General features: G+C 37.4%; 1 protein-coding gene across 2 annotated transcripts in view; it reads right to left on the reverse strand.

Moving 5' to 3' along the window:
• Nucleotides 1-4,992, reverse strand: part of astn2 (astrotactin 2) — a 270,497-nt gene extending 265,505 nt beyond the window's left edge. For both annotated transcript variants that reach the window (XM_008424385.2, XM_008424384.2), the window contains exon 1: nt 4,380-4,992. In XM_008424385.2, coding sequence (XP_008422607.1) covers nt 4,380-4,821 — 442 coding nt within the window. In that variant the 5' untranslated portion in view covers nt 4,822-4,992. The remainder of the gene's footprint in view (nt 1-4,379) is intronic.
• Nucleotides 4,993-19,214: the final 14,222 nt, after the last annotated feature.

Consider the following 19,214-nt stretch of genomic DNA (forward strand, 5'->3'; position numbering starts at 1 on the left):
TCCAGAGTGACAAAGCATACCAAAACAGAAACATATCACTGAATTATTTTCCAAAGTGCAATTTTTAGCACATTTTGCACACATATTTCATGAAGAGTCATTAAAGTCCTGATTTTAAAATAAAATATGCATGTAGCAGAACAAGAAAAGGTGAACTGCTTAGAAAGGTATGGTAAAATCTACTACACAACATTTACAGTATTAAGATTAAGTACATATTGGTTGCACATATATCTGTCAATATTTGTTCACATATAATAAAAAAAAGAACTAAAAACAAAACCAGAAAGGAGAAACTGTTCTGTACACTTCTGGATGTGTAAAAGGATGTCCTTTCTACCCATCCATTCTCTGTGACACTTTGGTAATAAATCAAAGCTGAGGAGGCAGGCAAGAGAGGGAAGGAGACTTGTGGTCCGTCTCACTCCCTTCCCTCAATAACCTCTGACGCTGGTTTGACAAAACAATCGAACATCTGACAGTGCCGTGGAAACTAGGCAGAACTATGGTTATTGTGGTTTTCATGCATATTTTAAATTTATGTCAATTTAAAAACACTTTTTTTAAGTGCTTGTTCCATATTAGATTTTTTTTTTTTTTTTTTTACATATTTTTAGACAGTAATCAGGTATATTGAATGACAAATGTTTGCGTAAAAATATTTTTGTCTCATTGTTAAAACAAATGTTGGAATGAACAGTGAAGGATTTAAAATCACTGCCTGTTCAAATATAAAACGTTAAGTTTTTGTAGCAGGTCAATTTCCAAAAGACAAATCTTTTTTAAGCTAAAGTATATCTATCCACTTCACCCAGTTTTGCTCTGAAAATACTAATCTATTTCATTATTCTCATTTTTGGTTTGGTTTGCCTTTAGTGAATCATAATTCAATTCCACAGTCAATTTGCTTCACTCACCAGATAACACGAGTCTCAACTTGCTAGCAAGTGAACCTTTGTGCAATTTGCTTACAGTGGGAAATCATACCAGTTATCTTGACAGCCAAACAGAAGAAATGAACCATAAAGACGGAATGACTTCACTGATACCAATGACTTACACACACATTTGTACTATGACAACTGAAAAGTTTCTCCCTGTCTTTAACACACATTGTTGCTTAAACAAGTCACCATTTATTAAAAAAAGAAAAGTGCGATGGAGCAGGTGTACCAAGTAAACCAGATGGTTCATAAAACACTTCAAAGCAAGACTTAGATGCCTTCTGACTTTATCTGATTGATTTCTGAAAGGGTCCAGATGGCAATGGGGTTGAAGTTATCCCAGACTCCTGAACTTCTTTGGTGTCCAACAAGGTAGAAATAATGACACAAACTTAGACCTATATGTATGTATTTGCTGCATGACGATGGGATATAACATTGACAAACAATCTGTGGGATTTTTCCCTAAGGATTTGGAGAAAATACACGAGTGCACAACGTGGGATGTCATTTGATGCTTGTCAGTAATGTACAATAATGTACATTTGACTGGTGGTGGTGAAGTGTACCCATAGCAGGTCACACTTAAAAAAAAACACAAGCTATGGTCAGATAAACTTTACCGAAGGTTAAATTGTGAAATATAACACAACTGTTTTAAAAGCACTTTAACTTGTGCATTTTTTAAAGTGTTTTAAAATGCATGTTAATGAATATCGCCAATATTCATAGTCAATAGTCAATTATTTCACTTTTTTATGGTTAATTAAATAGAAACAAGATTAAAAAAATTGTATAACAATTTTTTTGAAGTGACTAAAAGCTTTGCTTTCTAATCTTCTTTGTTGGAGACTAGGTGAGTTTTGAAAACATAAAAAGATAAGTTCCTGGACACTAGGAACTAAATGCAAAAGTTCCATTTATTGCTCTTGGTGAACCACGATTTAAATGGGAAGTACTAAACTTAAACTCTGACTTTAAATGGGACAAGAACTGCTCTAATGTCTCTAAGAGCTCAAATTGTGAATGTAAATGAAAGGAAGAATGAGGAAATAAAAGAAAATGCCCTTGAGTATGTCTCAAGTATATTTGTGGGGAAGAAAATATTTCTCATTGTGTCCTTGTTACCAGAGCCAAAGGTAAAATGTAAAACCCACAACCTTGCTGTCTATAGAGGAAAAACACATATGGTTTTCATATCGGTGCAAAAAAATAGGGCACTGTTTCATGTCACTTATATAAAATATCTACTTATTTGAAGGCTTTTAAAACAACAATTGTGTGAATAAAACTAAAAGTTTAACTACAAAACACTGTAAGAGTTTGGTTGAAAAAGTGCCTTTGCACAGTCAGCCTTCTCTTATACAGCAGATCATAGCTTACATATTGTACCAACAGCTCTTTTATTATTTTTGTTTGGTTTGGTTAACTCTTGTGTACCTTGTGATTTATTAATAATGTGAATCTATGTTTTTAATCTATAGAGTGACACAATTGCATAATAGGCTGATTTGTGTTACCGTACATTGTCCCATTTTCAATAAATTAAACTACATCTTTACAAGAGGTTTCCATCAGTGTGGGTGGCACTGTATTTATATGACTCAGGTATAAAAATGGGGTTTTGAAATCTCATATATTTAGAATGTGTTTAACAATTCAAAAGAAAAATCAAAATAAAAGAATAAAAAACATAGCAGGGACAGTGCGTACTTGTTCTGGAAGACATGTTACACATTGCATGAATAAAATATAATTTAACAATCTGAGTCAGTCTCTTGCAGTCAGAACTACATTAGGCAAAAACGGTGTCTAAATGCCATCAAAGCATGTCTGTAAAACTATGTTTTAAAAGCTTAGGTGAAACTAAAGCATACTGCTATGGAGTTAAAATAAACACCTCCAACACTTTGATAAATGATTTATAAAAAAAATGAAAAATAAAATGGTGTCTACACCTCACCGGAGAACACACCGAGCTCATGCTGCGCCTTCAATATGTAATACACACATGGAACTATTAAAGTCCATTATGCCTCCTTTTCTCCCTTCATAGCATGCAGTCATCCACTGAGAGGGTGAAGCAGCAAATTTGCTAGCTGGCTGACTGGGAGGACAGAGAGGCCTTTCTCACCAGTCAACGGCTGTCCTTAATGAGAATAGAAAGTGATTTAGTAGCTTAATGCTCCAACCCTCAGCCTGCCTGCCTGCCAGCCTTTGCTTCGCACAGCCAGCTCAGTCGACACTCCTTATAGAGGGGATGAAACTGAGAGCAGTGAACAAAAGAAAGAAAAAAAAAAGAAAGAGAAAGAGGGATGATAGCATACCACCCTCCAATGTAAAAAAAAGAAAGAAAAAAAGCAAAACAGGAATGATACAGTTTTGTGATTCCTCAGTAACAATGTTGCTGACCTCCATTTGTCTTTGTTTTGACCAGCTTTCTATTCTACGTTGAAGTGATCCGAAAATGACTGTAAATTGAATAAGAGAACAGTGTGCAACTATTGTTTCCCACTTTATCTTGTGTGGCTCCAAGCATTTTCCTTGTTCTCCACACTGTTGATGGACTGATGCACAGTTGTAAAAGCAAATGTGTGGCTCGCAGTACAAGGGGAAAAGAGGTGAGGATACTCATCTGCCACATGCCTTTTTTTGGCATTTAAATGGGGAGAAAAAAAATACAGAGAAAAGCAATGGCAGCGAGTTGGTTTTCATGCGAAGTCAGCCCCCTCTTTCAAAGCAAATATATATTCAGAAGGTAAAAGCCAGAGACACTTTGTTGCTATTATGTACTCTGCGATTATCCAATCAAAAATGCTTTTACCCAGACCATTTTAGAGTAGTTGGCCATCACACAGAACTTCAGATGACCTGTCAAAGACCAGCGTTGCATTGCCCTGATTCATTCAGAGGATGTGAACAGAGCTCACACACTAAATCTGATGTCTGGGGTTCCCCAAAGACCTTCAAAAACTAAATTGCTGACAGCTAGTTTAGTTATAGCCCAGCCGTTTATTTAGTTTAACTTGCACCTTCATGTGTGCAGCCAATTACATACTCTAGTGAGAATAGGAGCAAAACATCATGCATATTCGCAGGGCTAAATTGCACTGCTGCATTGGGGGGTACAATAATTAAGGAATGTATTAAATCTTAAATAATTATTTTTAACTGGATACGCCAAGAGAGAGGGGTTTATCACGTAAAGTTTAACTTTATTATGCGGCCACTATTTGTTTCTTCTAGAATATCGACTTTGAGCAGAGGCAGAGGGTGGAACAACTGCTGAATTTCTTGGTTGCACATCAAACAAAGAAGCTTAAGCAAATTAGGTGATTTAATGGCTGGGATTGTATGATTTGAGAAGTCCATCTCAGTACAGGGATTCCTGCTCACATCATGGAGGGCAAACAGAGTACCACAACAGTTTCTTACCGAGTGTGAAGTAGGGAAGAGCTGTGTTGTCCAGATCATCCATTACAGAAATTCGGCCAGGTAGATCTGTTCGAACGAATAACAGGAGCCGGGATTCGCTCCCTCCTCCTCCACCACCACCTCCTCCTCCTCCCCCCGCTCCACCTCCTCCGGTTCCTCCTCCACCAGCACCACCTGCTCCAGCAGCAGCAGCAGCAGCAGCGCTCCCTCCTCCAACCACGCTCCCGGAGGCTCCACCGGTGAAGCTGAACTCGTTCTCCCGGAGTACGGGCAGGGTAGACACGGTGACGGTTTTCACCTCGCACGGCGTCTCCGCGTCGCTCTCGCTGTCCCGCTCCTCGTCAGGCGACGTCGCACCTTTGCTCGTCCGGAGTGTCAGGCACCCAGTCAGGGAGAAACCCACGAGAAAGACGCGGATGTGCAGCGCTGGTATCCTCGCCATCCCGCTCCTTGCGTGTGGTTCTCTCGCTTTGAGTGGGGCTCATAGGCTGTCCGTTCACTTATAGTACAATCGCTGCAAAGGAGTCGCGTCCGTCCAGGAGGCGGCAGCACAGGTGTAGTGAGAATGACAACTCTCGGCTCCTAAAGGTCCATGCCTGCCGCCTGCCAATGTTGTGAGAGGAAATAAATACTTTGCTCAATTAAACACGTGACCTTAACGAACGCATTAAAAACTTTGTCTTTTTGTGTGATTTTTTTTTAATTTTTTTGAAACAACCGATCCACATTTTTATTGAACCAGAACACGTTTTCCACATTCATTTAAGTTCCAATTCAGCTTAGAGCTGAAGATTTAAATTTGCATATGATGAAAATACCTCCTTATTTAGTTTCAGTCAGAGTTAAGGTTTGAAAGTTTATTTTGGAAAGTCAACAATTAAAACAAAATAAGATGGTCCCTAATAAAAAAAAAAAAAAAGTAAAACACCTCTATTCGCATCTGGATTTTGTGGTGTGCTTCAAAGTCATTATTGGATCCACAGATTCTGCATAAAACCCTGAAAGAGAACATTTGCAGGCGACATCCAGTTTTGTGACCTTAAGCTCGACACTGTGGTTATGCAGCACGACAAAGATCTAAATCAGACTCAAGGCCACTGCTACATGCCTGAAAATAGTGAGATAATAAAAACAAAAATAATGTTTTTGAGTTACCTAGTAAAGTCGTATTAATAAGAGGTTTTTGATCTCAATGGGTTTTTTTTATATTGGTAAAGAAAGCTAAAACAAGTCTGAAGTGTAACACAATTAACATGGCAACACCTGTCAATCATTCGAGGGGGTTTGTCAGCAACTGATAAATCAGTGGTCACAATTTATCCCGAAATAGACACCCCTCATTTGGAGGAACTGAGCCTCCAGTAACATTGCCAGGGTTCATCATTGCTAACACACTGTGATCTTAGAGATTTTGAGGAAACTAATAGGAAATCATAGTTGAACATTGTCAGTGGGGAACATGCAATTCCGATCACCTGTACCCAGAGCGTGTAAAAGGCAAAATACTATTTATTACATTTCCAAAACCCAAACGGAGTCTGGAAAATGTAAGAAATGGATCAAGCCCTGCAGTTAACCTCATGTCCAGCTGAATAAAACTGTGGTTGACTGTTCTACCACATGTTTGTCTGCACAAAGGTAACTGGTAGTAAACATCATCTTTTTTTTTTGTGATAATGACGCTTATTGATAATCAAATGAAAGATCAATAATGAAAGTAGTTATGCTTGATTTTATATGTGTAAATGCCAATGGTAGCTCTATGGCGGCATGAAAACATGTGCTGCAGTAACTGCGGTATTTACATTTAAGCACCTTTTTATGCAACTGTTTATTTTTAAGCATCTTTGTGCAGGCAGAATTATCTAAATCATTACTCAATTGCCTTGTACATGCAAAATGCCAGCACCATGTCAATTGGAATGACCTTAAACAGGCTTCATTTGTGGCTGAAATAAAATACATTTCCAAAGAACGTTCAATATTGCTTCACAGCAATGTAGGAGACTTATTCCGAATTACCTCAAATGCATCATCTCAGCTGCTGGCACCAGAGTTGGCAGAAACATTTATTATATTAATGGACAATTACTTTTTTCCCTGAGGGCCATCTTGGTTTCTGGTAGCAAAAGAAAAAAAAGATGTCTCCATTTGAAAACAAATTTTTACATTGGCTCAGGTTATCGTTCTCTTACATATGCAAGAGAACGATAACATTAGATTGTTGAGGCATAGGTCAGCAGGTAGGAAAAGGTTCAACATGTAACCAGTGGTTTGTTCCTACATACAACTGCTTTCTTTTAAGTTCTCAAATGCATGCTAGAAATTATATTTCCTATTACATTAGCTAAGAAGGTTGTGTACTTAGCATGTTTTTTGACAGAAATGATAATCCTACCAGATACAGGATATGAGATAAAGTGATAATCTTACAAAATCTCAAGGATTTGGCAACAGAATACAATCTCAACACACATTTGATATTCTAGCATTTGTTGTTTTTTTTTGTCTGATCTCCTTAATGCCATTTTTAATTTTCTGAATTGCCCTGTCTATAAAACGCTTGTGTATATGCTTTCCAGTTATTACTGCATGTTTCCCTGGTGGGCAACAAAAATGTCACACTCCATTGTTCTTTGTTTGATGCTCAAACAGTTAAGTCCCTACTGGATACTGACGTCAACTGGCATTACAAAAGAGCATGCAGAGATTTTGAATTTGCAATAGATGCATTTTGAAGTGGTTGTGCAAATCCCAGGTAATCAAAATTCACCCTTCTACTGTACTGACATAATAACCATAAAAACCAGACATACTTGCAACTGTCTTGAAGATTTCTTTAATTTCACATTTTCAAAAATTCCTCAAGGCCTGTAAAGATTGCAGTTTGATTTTTAATACCCTTTTTCTGCCTGATCATTTTAATTTTTGACATAGTCCACACATAATAGTGTGGACTATATCACTGATTTTCTTAGCTTAGAATTCCACATATAAAGAAACCAGGAACATATTTAGCCTCTAAAATTGACTGTTTAAACTTAGACAGGGTTAATGCTATCTCTGGAAAATTATCATTATACAGATCGCACAATTCACAGGTCTTTCATAATGTGCTGCTGACGTCACATATGTTTGGGCTGAAGTAGAAACATGGTGCCTCTTTTCATTCTCACTTTTCTAAGCAAGTGATTTAATGCTTTAGTTGTTTGAAATGAAAAGCACTAATGTATACTTGAATGTGTACAATATTGCTAAAATATTGTCAAATGTATGGAAATGCAAATCAAAATGCTATAGTGGCATGTCAGGGCAGAGTCTCACGGCCCCCTGCCAATTTATCATCTCCTTACATATATACTACCTTTGGGATTTTTGTGATCTTGTCACAATCGCCAGAAGATTTTGAAGCCCCCATTTACTGGATTGATTGTAGGGACAATAGGCAGATCACCTTGTCATTTCATTTATGTTTTTTCTTTTACATCTTTGTAATATGGATCTTACTTCATATTTGGTGTTGCATTTTTGCATGAATCAACTGCACTTTCAGCTGCCTGAAAAGTTTTGTTTCAAGCTGTGTTACTGTGTGAACTTTAACATACGCTTCTAATATGTTTTTTGTCATGTTATGAAAAACAAACATCAATCAAAACCCATTCCAGAATTTGGGAGAACTTCACAACACGTGGATTTCTGGAGCTATGTCAAATGCTGCCTTTTGTCCACTGTGTTTTTACTGTGTTTTCAATCTGTGCTTCCATTACACCGAAGTAGAACCAGAGGCTGATCGCCTCCATGCCATGCCACATTGATGCAGTAATTCATGCAAAATGAATCATAACAAAGTAAAGATTGCGTAGCAGTGATTATACTTTGAGAATCTTGACAGTTTCGTTTAAAATATATTATTTTTTTATCGATTAGATGCAATATTCTAATTTTATGAGTCAATAATTATGGGGTTTTCATAATCTGTATGCCATGACCATCAAAAGTACAAAAAATTGCCAGAAATGCAGACTTCAAAAGCTTCACTCTGCAATGAATTTATATAAGAATTTCTGAAATGAGTCACAAATCTTGCATTTTTTTAACTAAATAATTTTTTTATATGTACAGCCATATTAACATTTGACAATGGATTGAATGTAAAGAACTTCTATGTTTTCATTTTGTGAGTGAATCAGATCAGAGAGCGATATGGACTTACACTGGTTGTAAATAATTTCTAAACTTTAAAAGGCTGTAAGTAAAGTAGCAAACTATTGCTTTAATAAATAAGATTTTGACTAGTCTTCATTTCTTGGCATCGTGTTGCTGGACACATGGATGCTCAAGACCAACACTGCCAAAAGTTCTATGTTTTAGAAGTGCTGGCGCTTGCTGATTTTTATTTATTTATTTATTTTTTTTGTGATTTCATCACATTTAATTAGGATCACCTGGCAGATATGTGCCATTTAGTTGCAATAGTAAGTATTTTAGGTTTTTACACATGTCTTGCTGGTAAACCGATGTTGCATTTACCTAGTTAACATCCTTGCCAGGAGCTAGTTATTTTAAATCTGCCCAGTCACTTTCAACCTGACAGCTATTTGAATTAGTGCAAATTCCCGCTTTTCCTTTTGTGTTAATTTGACATTTTAGTTGCTCTGTCATAATGATTCCCTGATAGAAAAGTTGACTACAAAGATTAGCCCAAAGGGCAACTCTGACAATCTTCGCAGCCCGCTCATAAAAGTGCTGACACCGTGGAGAGACTCTGTGTGGGCCCATAGAGCATATGCCATAATTGTGCAGACATGACCTCTCCTGCAGATGGATTTCATTGACTGCGCTGTCTGCTTTTAATGGGCAAACAGTAACAAGGCATCAGATGGGAATGATTGATGTTGATGTGTTAGCAAGGTGGTGGAGAGCTGCAAGTAGCAACTTAAACAAGAGTCTGGAATGGCAAACGGCATTGTTATTAGCTGATGGAGAGCTTTTAAATGCTCTGTGGTATGTTATATGAGATTTATTGCTCAGGAAATTGCTTCGACCTGCACGCCGTGGCAGCATCTCACTGCCTTAAAATTAAATTTCACAGACAACAACCTACTGTCCACTGCGAATAGACAGAGGTGGTTAAATAGATTTCTGTGGCATAATAAGCACAGAACCTGACCTTTTCCATCCTCCCTTCCATCAGCATGTCTGGTGGTTGTTTGATGACAACAAATGTTTGCTCAGTCTTCCGCTTTGTTTCCTTGGGTTAGATGTTAATAATGTACTTACAGGTAAAGTTGAGTTCAACATAAAGTAGAGCCACATTTGGTTCTTTACAAATGCGTGTGGTTTATATGTGTATTCAGGTTGTCTGTGATATTAGTAATTGACATCCAGTGCAACCATCAGCAGGGCTGTTATGGGAAGGCCTCAGAGGTTTGAACATGTGTGAACACAGCATGATTAGACACCAGACAGGTCAGGGAATAAAGAAGTGGAGAAGTTTAAAACATTGTTCACTTATAGCATAATCTCTAGCTTTGATCATTTCACCGAAAATTGTTCATGATAACTCTGGTAGACCTGCAGAAATCTACAGCCCAGGCAGAATGTGTCAATAGCTATTATTCTGGTACTTGACCTCTGTGGAAATTTGACAAAGGGAGTTACGTTGTTGAAAGCGAGCCACAAGAAGCCTTGTTTAAAGTTTAAACCAACACTGTAAGACACAGGCAAAATGTGGAAGAAGGAGCTCTATCAGATTAGACAAAATTTGAACTCTTTGGCCAACATTGAAAAAAATGTTACACACATTCAGTTAACACAGATGTGGAATCATTGCGGTGTTTCCGGGATATTTTTTGTCAGCATAGACAGGGAAGATGGTCAGAGTTGTTAGGAAGATGATTTAAGCAAAACGCATGGAAAGACTAGGCTGAAGTTTCACCTCCCAGCAGGACAATAACCCTAAATATGTTATCAGAGCAACATTGGATTGGATTAGATCAAAGTCTGTCCCAGACCTAAATCTACTTGAGAATTTCAGAAGAATTTAAATTGTATCTTCACAAATGCTTCCCATCTAATTCACACAAAAATGTCAGTCTTTAGATAAAAAAAAAACACTTGCAGTTGTATTGGCACAGAAGAATGGTTCTACATAGTGTTGTCTCACATACTCAGTGACATCTTTCTGATTATTAAAATCATGTATTGCCTCCGCCCCATCCCCCTTAACACATATACGCTCCTTTGCGTTTATCTAGATCATATAAAATCCCTTTAAGACACATGGAATATTGTGGAAGTCACATTAAATGAAAAAGTTCAAAGGACACAAAATACTTAAAGGCATTTTCATCAGATCAGTCTTTAAGTGTGCATAAATAATTGGGTTTAATGACCTGTGAATTTGTTGAAAGAACGACTCACACAGTCAGTCAGAATGCTTCAGTCGCATTCAAATCCAACTGCTGTCACAGAAATAGTACACATGTTGCGAGTGCTGAATCTATTTTCTCTAATGTGGGAGGGATTTGGCACTCAGCGTGAGCTCTGTGATTATGTACATAAATATAATAAGTAATCATGACTGAACTCAACCTTTTCCTCATTAGTGTCGGCGCCTTAAAAAAAAAAATAAATAAATTAAGTCAGGCATTTGTTAATGCATATTAATCGTGCCACCCTGGTAGTTGTTTCATGCAAACCCACAAATGTCAACTTCATGCTGGTTAGAATAAATGTCAGGGCAGGATCGCCAAAATCATTAGAAGACATCCTCTGTGAGCAAAAGATTTCAACAATACCTCATGGTGGCAGTAGAGGAAAAGATAAGCATTTTCTAAAATCAGATAAATTCACCAACTTAAAACAGGGCATTGCTACTGAATGTGAAGGCAGTCAGTCTGATAGTTGTTGAAACATTACGGCTTAGCCCACCCTACCAACTCAGACAACATCCTTACCGTTTGAGTCGTGATTAAATAAACTATTCTGTGGAACTCACGAAGCCTGGGAAATATCTTGGTTCTTTTTTGCTCTTCATGATGTTATTTGTTAGTAAAAAGCTAAGGGCCCTGCTGGCAGTGCCTTCTTTTACTATCTTGCTAATTGATTAGTTTAAGATATCTGGAGGGTGCTCCAGTTCTGCAGGTGTAAACAAAGAGCTCCTCAATTAGTAACTGGGTTACACCTGGAGGACAAACACTCTGCCACACACAACCAGCAAACACACAAAAGCACATGGCAAATATCACCTAACAAATTGGTTTAGTGGGCGCTGAGCGTGCATTCCAGTAAATGTGTGCAGCACCGGTACTGATAAGTCCTTTTAGTTCAAAGCACACACACACACACACACACACACACACACACACACACACACACACCCACACACACACACACACACACGCACACACACACAGAAAACTTCTAATCTGTTAGTCCTAATTTGTCATGTGATGTAAGATGTGTGGGGGGTTAGAGCGCATCAAATCCTCCATCGGCGCTGTTGCATTTTCATAAAATCAAGAAAGATAAATGTGTCGGGACGTAATCATCAGTGTTTCAGTTTAATCTGCAGTTTTTTCCCTTTTTCTCTGTGATCCACGCGGGAGCATCTGGCTGAGTCCTTACAGCACCGTCAGCAATTTGCTCAAAAATCTTTTTTTCTGTTGTTTTTGTCCTCCACAGAGGACATGCAAATTTAGGATTTCTTCTATAGTAACATATGAGGGAGAGCTCTTTGACTAAAGTATTGAAGGACATAAGCATTTGAACTATCTTCAAGAGGAAGGAAAGCTCTAACATCTAACTCAGGAAAAAAAAAAAGGAAACTTAAAATAAAGAAAAATGTTTTAGGTACATTTTTTATTCCAAGGTAGCAGTAGAATTTAAAAGTTCCTATGGTCAACAAATAGTATTTTTGAACCTTGGTGCTGCTACTGTATTACTGAAGCTCCACCTTGAAACCTTTGTTGAAGCTGCTTTTTGTAAAATATTGCAAGGAGTCGTCTTTAGCATGAATTCTTTCCTTTTGTGTTTGTGACAGGATGCTGATTTGTGCCTGCAACTCTGGTGTCATGGACTACTGTCATGGAAGAAAAGGCCCTACCTCGCTAGCAGGGCGGTGACTTTCTTGACAGAGTCCAAGAGTTAAGAAATTTACCTCTGGATGACCCCACATCATGGTCAAATCCACCTCCATTATCCGCACTGAGTGCTGGCAGGTCAGCTGTCACCCCTGTTTACCATCCACATCTTGCCCCACTGGCTCATCCATCCATTAGGCCTGCCTGTGATTGACTGGTGAGGTGGGATACTCCAGCAAGGTCAGAAGAATGGCCCTATGCTCATTATTCTGGCCTTGCTCCTTGTGATTACTTTCAGCTTTGTCTCTTCTGTTCCCTGAATCCATCTGTCACAAGCATTAAAAGCGGTGTAATATATCCATAACCTGTCAGGCAGGTTTTATTGAAGCATTTAAACTGTAATTTACTCTACTTTATAAATATGATGGGCAAAAAGTAATCTAAATCTGTATATATATATTTATTTATTTTTTTGTTTTACCATTTTCTAAAGGTTTTTATTTTTTTTTCCAAGTAAAGCTGAGATTTAAGATTAACCTTATACATTTCTCGCAGCACCTTATTCCTAGTACCTTGCAAAAGTCAGCATGCTTCCTGAGTCTTTTAAAAGTACAACCCCAAAAAGTGTTGTGTGGTCTTGTATTTTGCCCCTTTTAGCCTGACACACCTAAATAAAGTGATGTGCAACCAATTGATTTTGTATATTTTTAATATTCTAAGCATCAAGAAAATTATAAACTCAACAGCTACAAAACAATAGTCCAGAAAATCTGTTTTTACACAAATGATGTCATCAGTGCAGGTTGTTACATACTCACTCAATGATTATGTGCTATTAACCAGCGATTGTCTTGCAACAGCTGTAGTTTCCTGTTAGCAAGCTGAGGATCACTGACTCTTTGAAAGGTGTACAAAAAAAGTAAGGCTTTTCTTAGATTGAAAAATGTTTTTGTTTTTCTTCAAACTGACCTTGCCAGGGGTTTTACCAAATAGCTTCAATGTTTTCATATGACTGAGGGTAGCTTTACTGTGATTGAGCTTAGAAAGAAATGGGCCATTCACTCACCTGCCATGTGTTTTTTAGAGTTCATGCCCTGTCCGTAACCTTTTTTTTTTAAGAGCAAAAACAGAAACAGATTAAATCTTATCCTGAGCTGCTATTAAAAAGTTTGACTTCTATTAGAAAACAAGAGGATTTATCTGCACTGAAAGTGACAGCATATTTATTAGCCATAAGAAAAATGCTTGTGCTATGTCACCCATAGGACTAGTGTCAGTGCAGTGTTCTTCATTAGCAGTAACGCATCGCCTGAATAGCAGATATTTCTGCAAACTGAGCTCAGGTTATACTGGCACATTTCGTATCGTATTGCTCAACTCCTCCCTCCTGATCAGCTCATGTAACTGTAAGTCTTGACTTGATACAGAAATAGTTTACTGCGCAGGGTGTCGAGGAAGGCAGAAGGACAATGTTGTAGGTTATGCAGAAATTATTTGAAATATGCTGTATTGCATCCATGTGCTATTTATGCATTCTGGCATCTACTTCAAGGCTTCTGGCTGATCAAAAGGAGCCCAAAACTAATCTGCAGACATCTCCACACGGCCCTCCCATATTAACCGCAAACCAATTAGAAACTATTCCATAAGGTCATTATGTATTCCTGAAAGAACAGTACTACTTCCACCACCATGCTATCACTTCTCATCCCGATACTAATATGAATACTAATACCAACACTAATACTAATAAATACCAAGACATTGGTCAAGATCACAGATTGCATATAACCTTCAATTTAACCCCCAGTTTGGAGCTTGTACTGAATGACGAACGACTGAGGAGAAGGGAAACTCTCTTAACAGGAATGCACCTCCAGCAAAACCAGACTCAGAAGGGCTGCCCATCTGCTCACTTTGCCTGGGGGGAGGAAGGACAGAGCAGTCACACACAACGGCAAAGCACCACGGCAGGAACAACTGATAACAAGAAAAAAGTCAAAGAAAGAGAAGAAGAGCATGGTAAAACGATCAAGATTTTGTGGGTCATTCTGATACTGAAACAGTATAATAAAGGGTAAAGCTCAAATTAACCCAGGAAAGTTAAACTTTAAGATTGACAACATGCAAAGAGTTTGTCTTGGCACAGAGGCGTCGGTTCACCTGCAAAAAATACTCATAACTTCTGACATCAGGACAGAAAAGGTCAGCTACATATGACCTTTAAGCCAGCCCAAACTCCTCCTGGGATTCGGAGTCCATGCACTATATGGCGAAAAACACTCAATAGAAGAAGTGACATGCTAAGTGTCATAGTATTGTGGTAAAGCCATGTGTACTTGCTGAGGTCAAATGCAAAACGAACGGACTGATACGTGCTTAAAATGTGGCATTCATATCGAAATTCTGCCCTAAAGTATTTGTACTGGAGGCCCTAAAGCTAACTGATAAGATGCAATAAACACTCGCGAAATAGATACGTAAAAGCTCTAAAAGCAGTGCTGCCTCTGGAGGTACAACATGACTGAAGTTGTGGCAGTAAACAAAAGATGCAGCTATTGCAAGTGTAAAAAAAAAAAAAAGAAAAAGAAAAGAGCAACCACCAGCTTCAACCTATTAATCTAACATGGATTTAAGGCCAGCTGAGTCCTACAGATTACAGATAAAATCAAATACTTAATTTGCTTCTGGCATGCTGCTTCAAAGTTTACTCATCACCGGGGTGTTTTTATGATCATAAAACACGAGGGCTCGCAAACAGAACAATTCTATAACTGTGCACCACATTGAAAAGGAACACCTCACTGATAATAAATGTAGTGTCCTTGTAAAGAAGATACAATCTCTTTGTGCCCAGAAGCCATTTTCCTGTGGGCACAGCATAGCTAGATGTTGGTTTTGGACTTAAAAGTGACAAAGAGACCGTGCTTTTTGTATATGAAAAGAAATTATTTGATATTGCTTTTCTAAAGACACGGCGGCTCTCTAGCAGTATGTACCCTGCCGTTGACTTTAATATGGGTAAATGGAAAGTGTCTGTGAGAAAGAGCTTTGGCTCAGTCAGTCAGCATTTATCCTCAGAGCTGAGCATTTGAAAATTTAATTTTACCTTCCGTTTCATACTCTCTGGAAATGCCACATGTCATCAACTAGGTTAAAAAAAGACAAAAACAGTGAGGAGCAGAAAGATCTACGGTTTAAGCATTGTGGGCTGTTTAGAAGTGCGTTGGTCATTTTAATTTTAATACCACTCCAGTCAACAGGAAAACAAAGGTTCAAGTGTTCTGAGGATCCATTTAGAAACTAATAATACAAAACCACTGAAAATAAAACACACAACGATTTTTAATATCAAACCAAATATCAGTTCTTTTATTTCAAATCATGCGTTTTCAAAGGTAACAGCGTGTTATTTATGCGCACCATGGAAAGCATCTTACTAAATGGTTTATTGGTGTGTTAGTAGGAGACTACAAGCTGAAAGGTGGTAGAAAATGGAAGACTTTGAATGTCAAAACATTTTGTCCATCATTTATAGCTATCTAGCAAATAGCAAAATGATGCCAAGTGAAGGAATAAAATGGACTGTAAGACACTTTTAAAAAATGACTGGGTAAATTAGTGCTTGCAAAATAAAAAGTCATATGAAACTCCTGCTGGTATGTCTGTAAAAGTGAGAGATTTACTGATCAATGGGACCTTGAGTTTAGAGTCAAATTAACTCTAAATGTAAAAGAAAACATATTCCTTTACGTTTTCCATTTCATAGTCTGCCATATATGTTAAAATAACTACACGATGTGAAGAAATGGCTACATTAAATATTTTGCTTTCATCTTTTAGAATAATTTTCAGAGAACCAAGCATCTCTTATCACTGCTGTGATAAACTTGTGTGTGCAAGCCACACAAGTTTATTCTTTGTGTGGCTTGGACACTCTTGATAGTTATTCTTCATTTGGCAGAGAAGGTCAAATTAAATAAGTAAAGAAAAAATTAAGGATGACTAAAGTTTTCAATGTACATACATCTCACATAATTATCAAATTTTCTGCGTGTATATGAGACTATCCTTTTTTTCTATCTCACTGTATTCAAAAACAATAGTTCACATTTAACTTTTCATCTTTTAGAGATTTCTTGTATTTCTCCACCAACACAGCTATGGATAAAAACCAAAAATCAAAAAAGAACCATAATGTTGTCTCATTGTCATGAGCTGTGTTCTTTTTTCAATTTTTTTATTTTTATTTTTTATGCTGTACATCTAAACACCACACAGCAGCTCTTACACACAGTGAAAGCAATCAACAAAGACCCGGCTCATGCAATCACATATGTTACATCGGTGGGCTTCAAACTGCAATCTTCTGCTAAGTCTGACTGAGATGGGTATCATTCAGTGAAGCATTAGTAGCGTCACGGCTAAACTGGTGTGGAAGCTGGTTTTACTCATTTGGAACCAACAGGGGGCAATGTTGTTCTGTCAGTAAACCATGTAGACAAGGGGAGACTCCAGTGCAGAAACATATCTGCAGAATAGAAGAAAGTCTGACAAAATATATATATAAATAAAATGAAGAGAAAACAAATGAATAAAACCACCAGAGGAGATAAGTCTTGGGCAAAGCCAAATGACTTTAGGCAGTTTCATTTTAACCGCTAAATCAGATTTTATGCTGAAATTGTTCAATAATTAGAGAATACAGTGAGACTATCGTAAATGTCAGAGCAGATATATCAGCACATGCTTCCAGACCCCAGTGCAGCCCTGCAAAAAGACTGTGGAAGTCTTTCCAGGGACATGGCTACACTGAACTTAATAAAGTACTGCCTCCTACAATAAATATGTTTATTGGAAGACTGCAACATGTCTCCTTAATTGTGTATATATGTCTGAATGAAAAAAAAAAATATTTTTTTTTTTTAGAAATTGTATAAAACATTCTTCATATTCTAAAAGTTTTAAAACATTCACTTTGTATGAAATTTTGTCCTATTTCTCATAGAACTGCTGTAACTGATTTTGGTTTTTAAGCGAGCTCGTTCACACATCGGTTTGAGATAAGGACTTTGTAACAGCCTCTCAAAATTTTACTTGTCCTTAGGATTCTTTGTAACTAATTTGATGTCATGATGAAGATCCTTATCTGTGAATGCTTAAGCTGCATCTACTTGTCTTGAAATGTCACCTGAATGTTTTCACATAATGTTTTTTCCTTGTGGTGCCACCTATTTTTGAGAGTACACCATTTATTTCATCCTGCAGCAAACACCCACACCATATAATAATGCCACTCTTCCATTCACACTCAGGATGGAAGTATTGCAAACTTAGCACTTTTTCTTTTTTTCAAATGGACACCAGGCCCAAATGTAAGTTTAGTTTCATTACACCACATTACATGTCTCCCTAATTATGGTTATTGCTCCAGACTGCATTTGCAGACTGTAATCTGGCTTCTCAAGTTGTTTGTAGAATAAAGACATCTTCCTCTCTGAGTGGCTTTTCAGCCCATGTTGCTACGGATTGCATTTTACCGTGGATAATGATACTCTTTTACCTGCTTCAGCCAGCATCACAACATGCTTTTTTTGGCCCTTTTTTCTGTGGTTGATATGCAAATTTCACACCAAAACACTTTCATTTCTGGTTCACAGAACTCGTCTGTTTCCTGAGAGGTAAGTGGTGAGTGGTTGGGCATTCCTACCAACTTTCCCCAATCACAAGAAAATAATCTGCCCCCCTCTCATAATCGTATCACCTACCTTGAAACTGTCTGAACAGATGAATGCGGGATCTTCAGTCATTTGGAAATTATTCTCTCTTCAGCATCTTTCCTGTGTTTTTTGTTTTGTTTTGTTTATTATTCCTCGATCATGTCACACAAGAAAACATTGTATTTGAGGTTTTTGTCCTAAGATACATCTATGCTGCTCAGTTGAATTTCAATGTTATTGATTAAGCAATTAATCATCAATCAGTCATAACATTTTCATCTGGGATTTCCCAAATAGATTAAAGGAACAGTAGTCTCAAAAGTAAGTCAGTTTTAGAATTTGAAGATTTTTATAATCCTGACATTTAATGACTATATCCAATGTTGGTAATTCCAAACAGGGAGGTCCAATAATGACTTAATATGAGTAAAGGTAGTCTGAATTTCTCTGTCTGAATTAAAATCAGACAGTGAAATAAAAATGACCACTGCACCATAAATAAATTCACATAACAGAGGAACTGCTCATGACATTTTTAAACTAATGTCTTAATATGAGTAAAAGTAGTCTGAATTTCTCTGTCTGAATTAAAATCAGACAGTGAAATAAAAATGACCACTGCACCATAAATAAATTCACATAACAGAGGAACTGCTCATGACATTTTTAAACTACTAAAGATCCCATTCACAGTTCATAGCTTGTTTAGAGATACAGGTACTGACTGGTATTTATCTTTTTTTTGTTATCCTTTACTGCATCTAAGGTGACGATTCAATTAGAAGAAAAAAGAAGGTTGCAGAAGTTCAAGGTGAAATATAGACAAAAGGCTCCTAATCTTTTGATTGTGCAACAATGATACTCCCTGTATGTAATGAAAGTGGAGGCATTATGAATTAAACATGAGGTCATAATTTTTTATAGCCACTACAACGCCTCGTACAGTACATGGAGAGAATAGCTAACAATCAAAGAGTCAAGAGATGAACTCAGTAGAGAGTGACTGTCTTTTCAAGATGTGTCTCTCTGCA

Source organism: Poecilia reticulata, linkage group LG12 (genome assembly GCF_000633615.1).
Source record: "Poecilia reticulata strain Guanapo linkage group LG12, Guppy_female_1.0+MT, whole genome shotgun sequence".
NCBI lineage: Eukaryota > Metazoa > Chordata > Actinopteri > Cyprinodontiformes > Poeciliidae > Poecilia > Poecilia reticulata.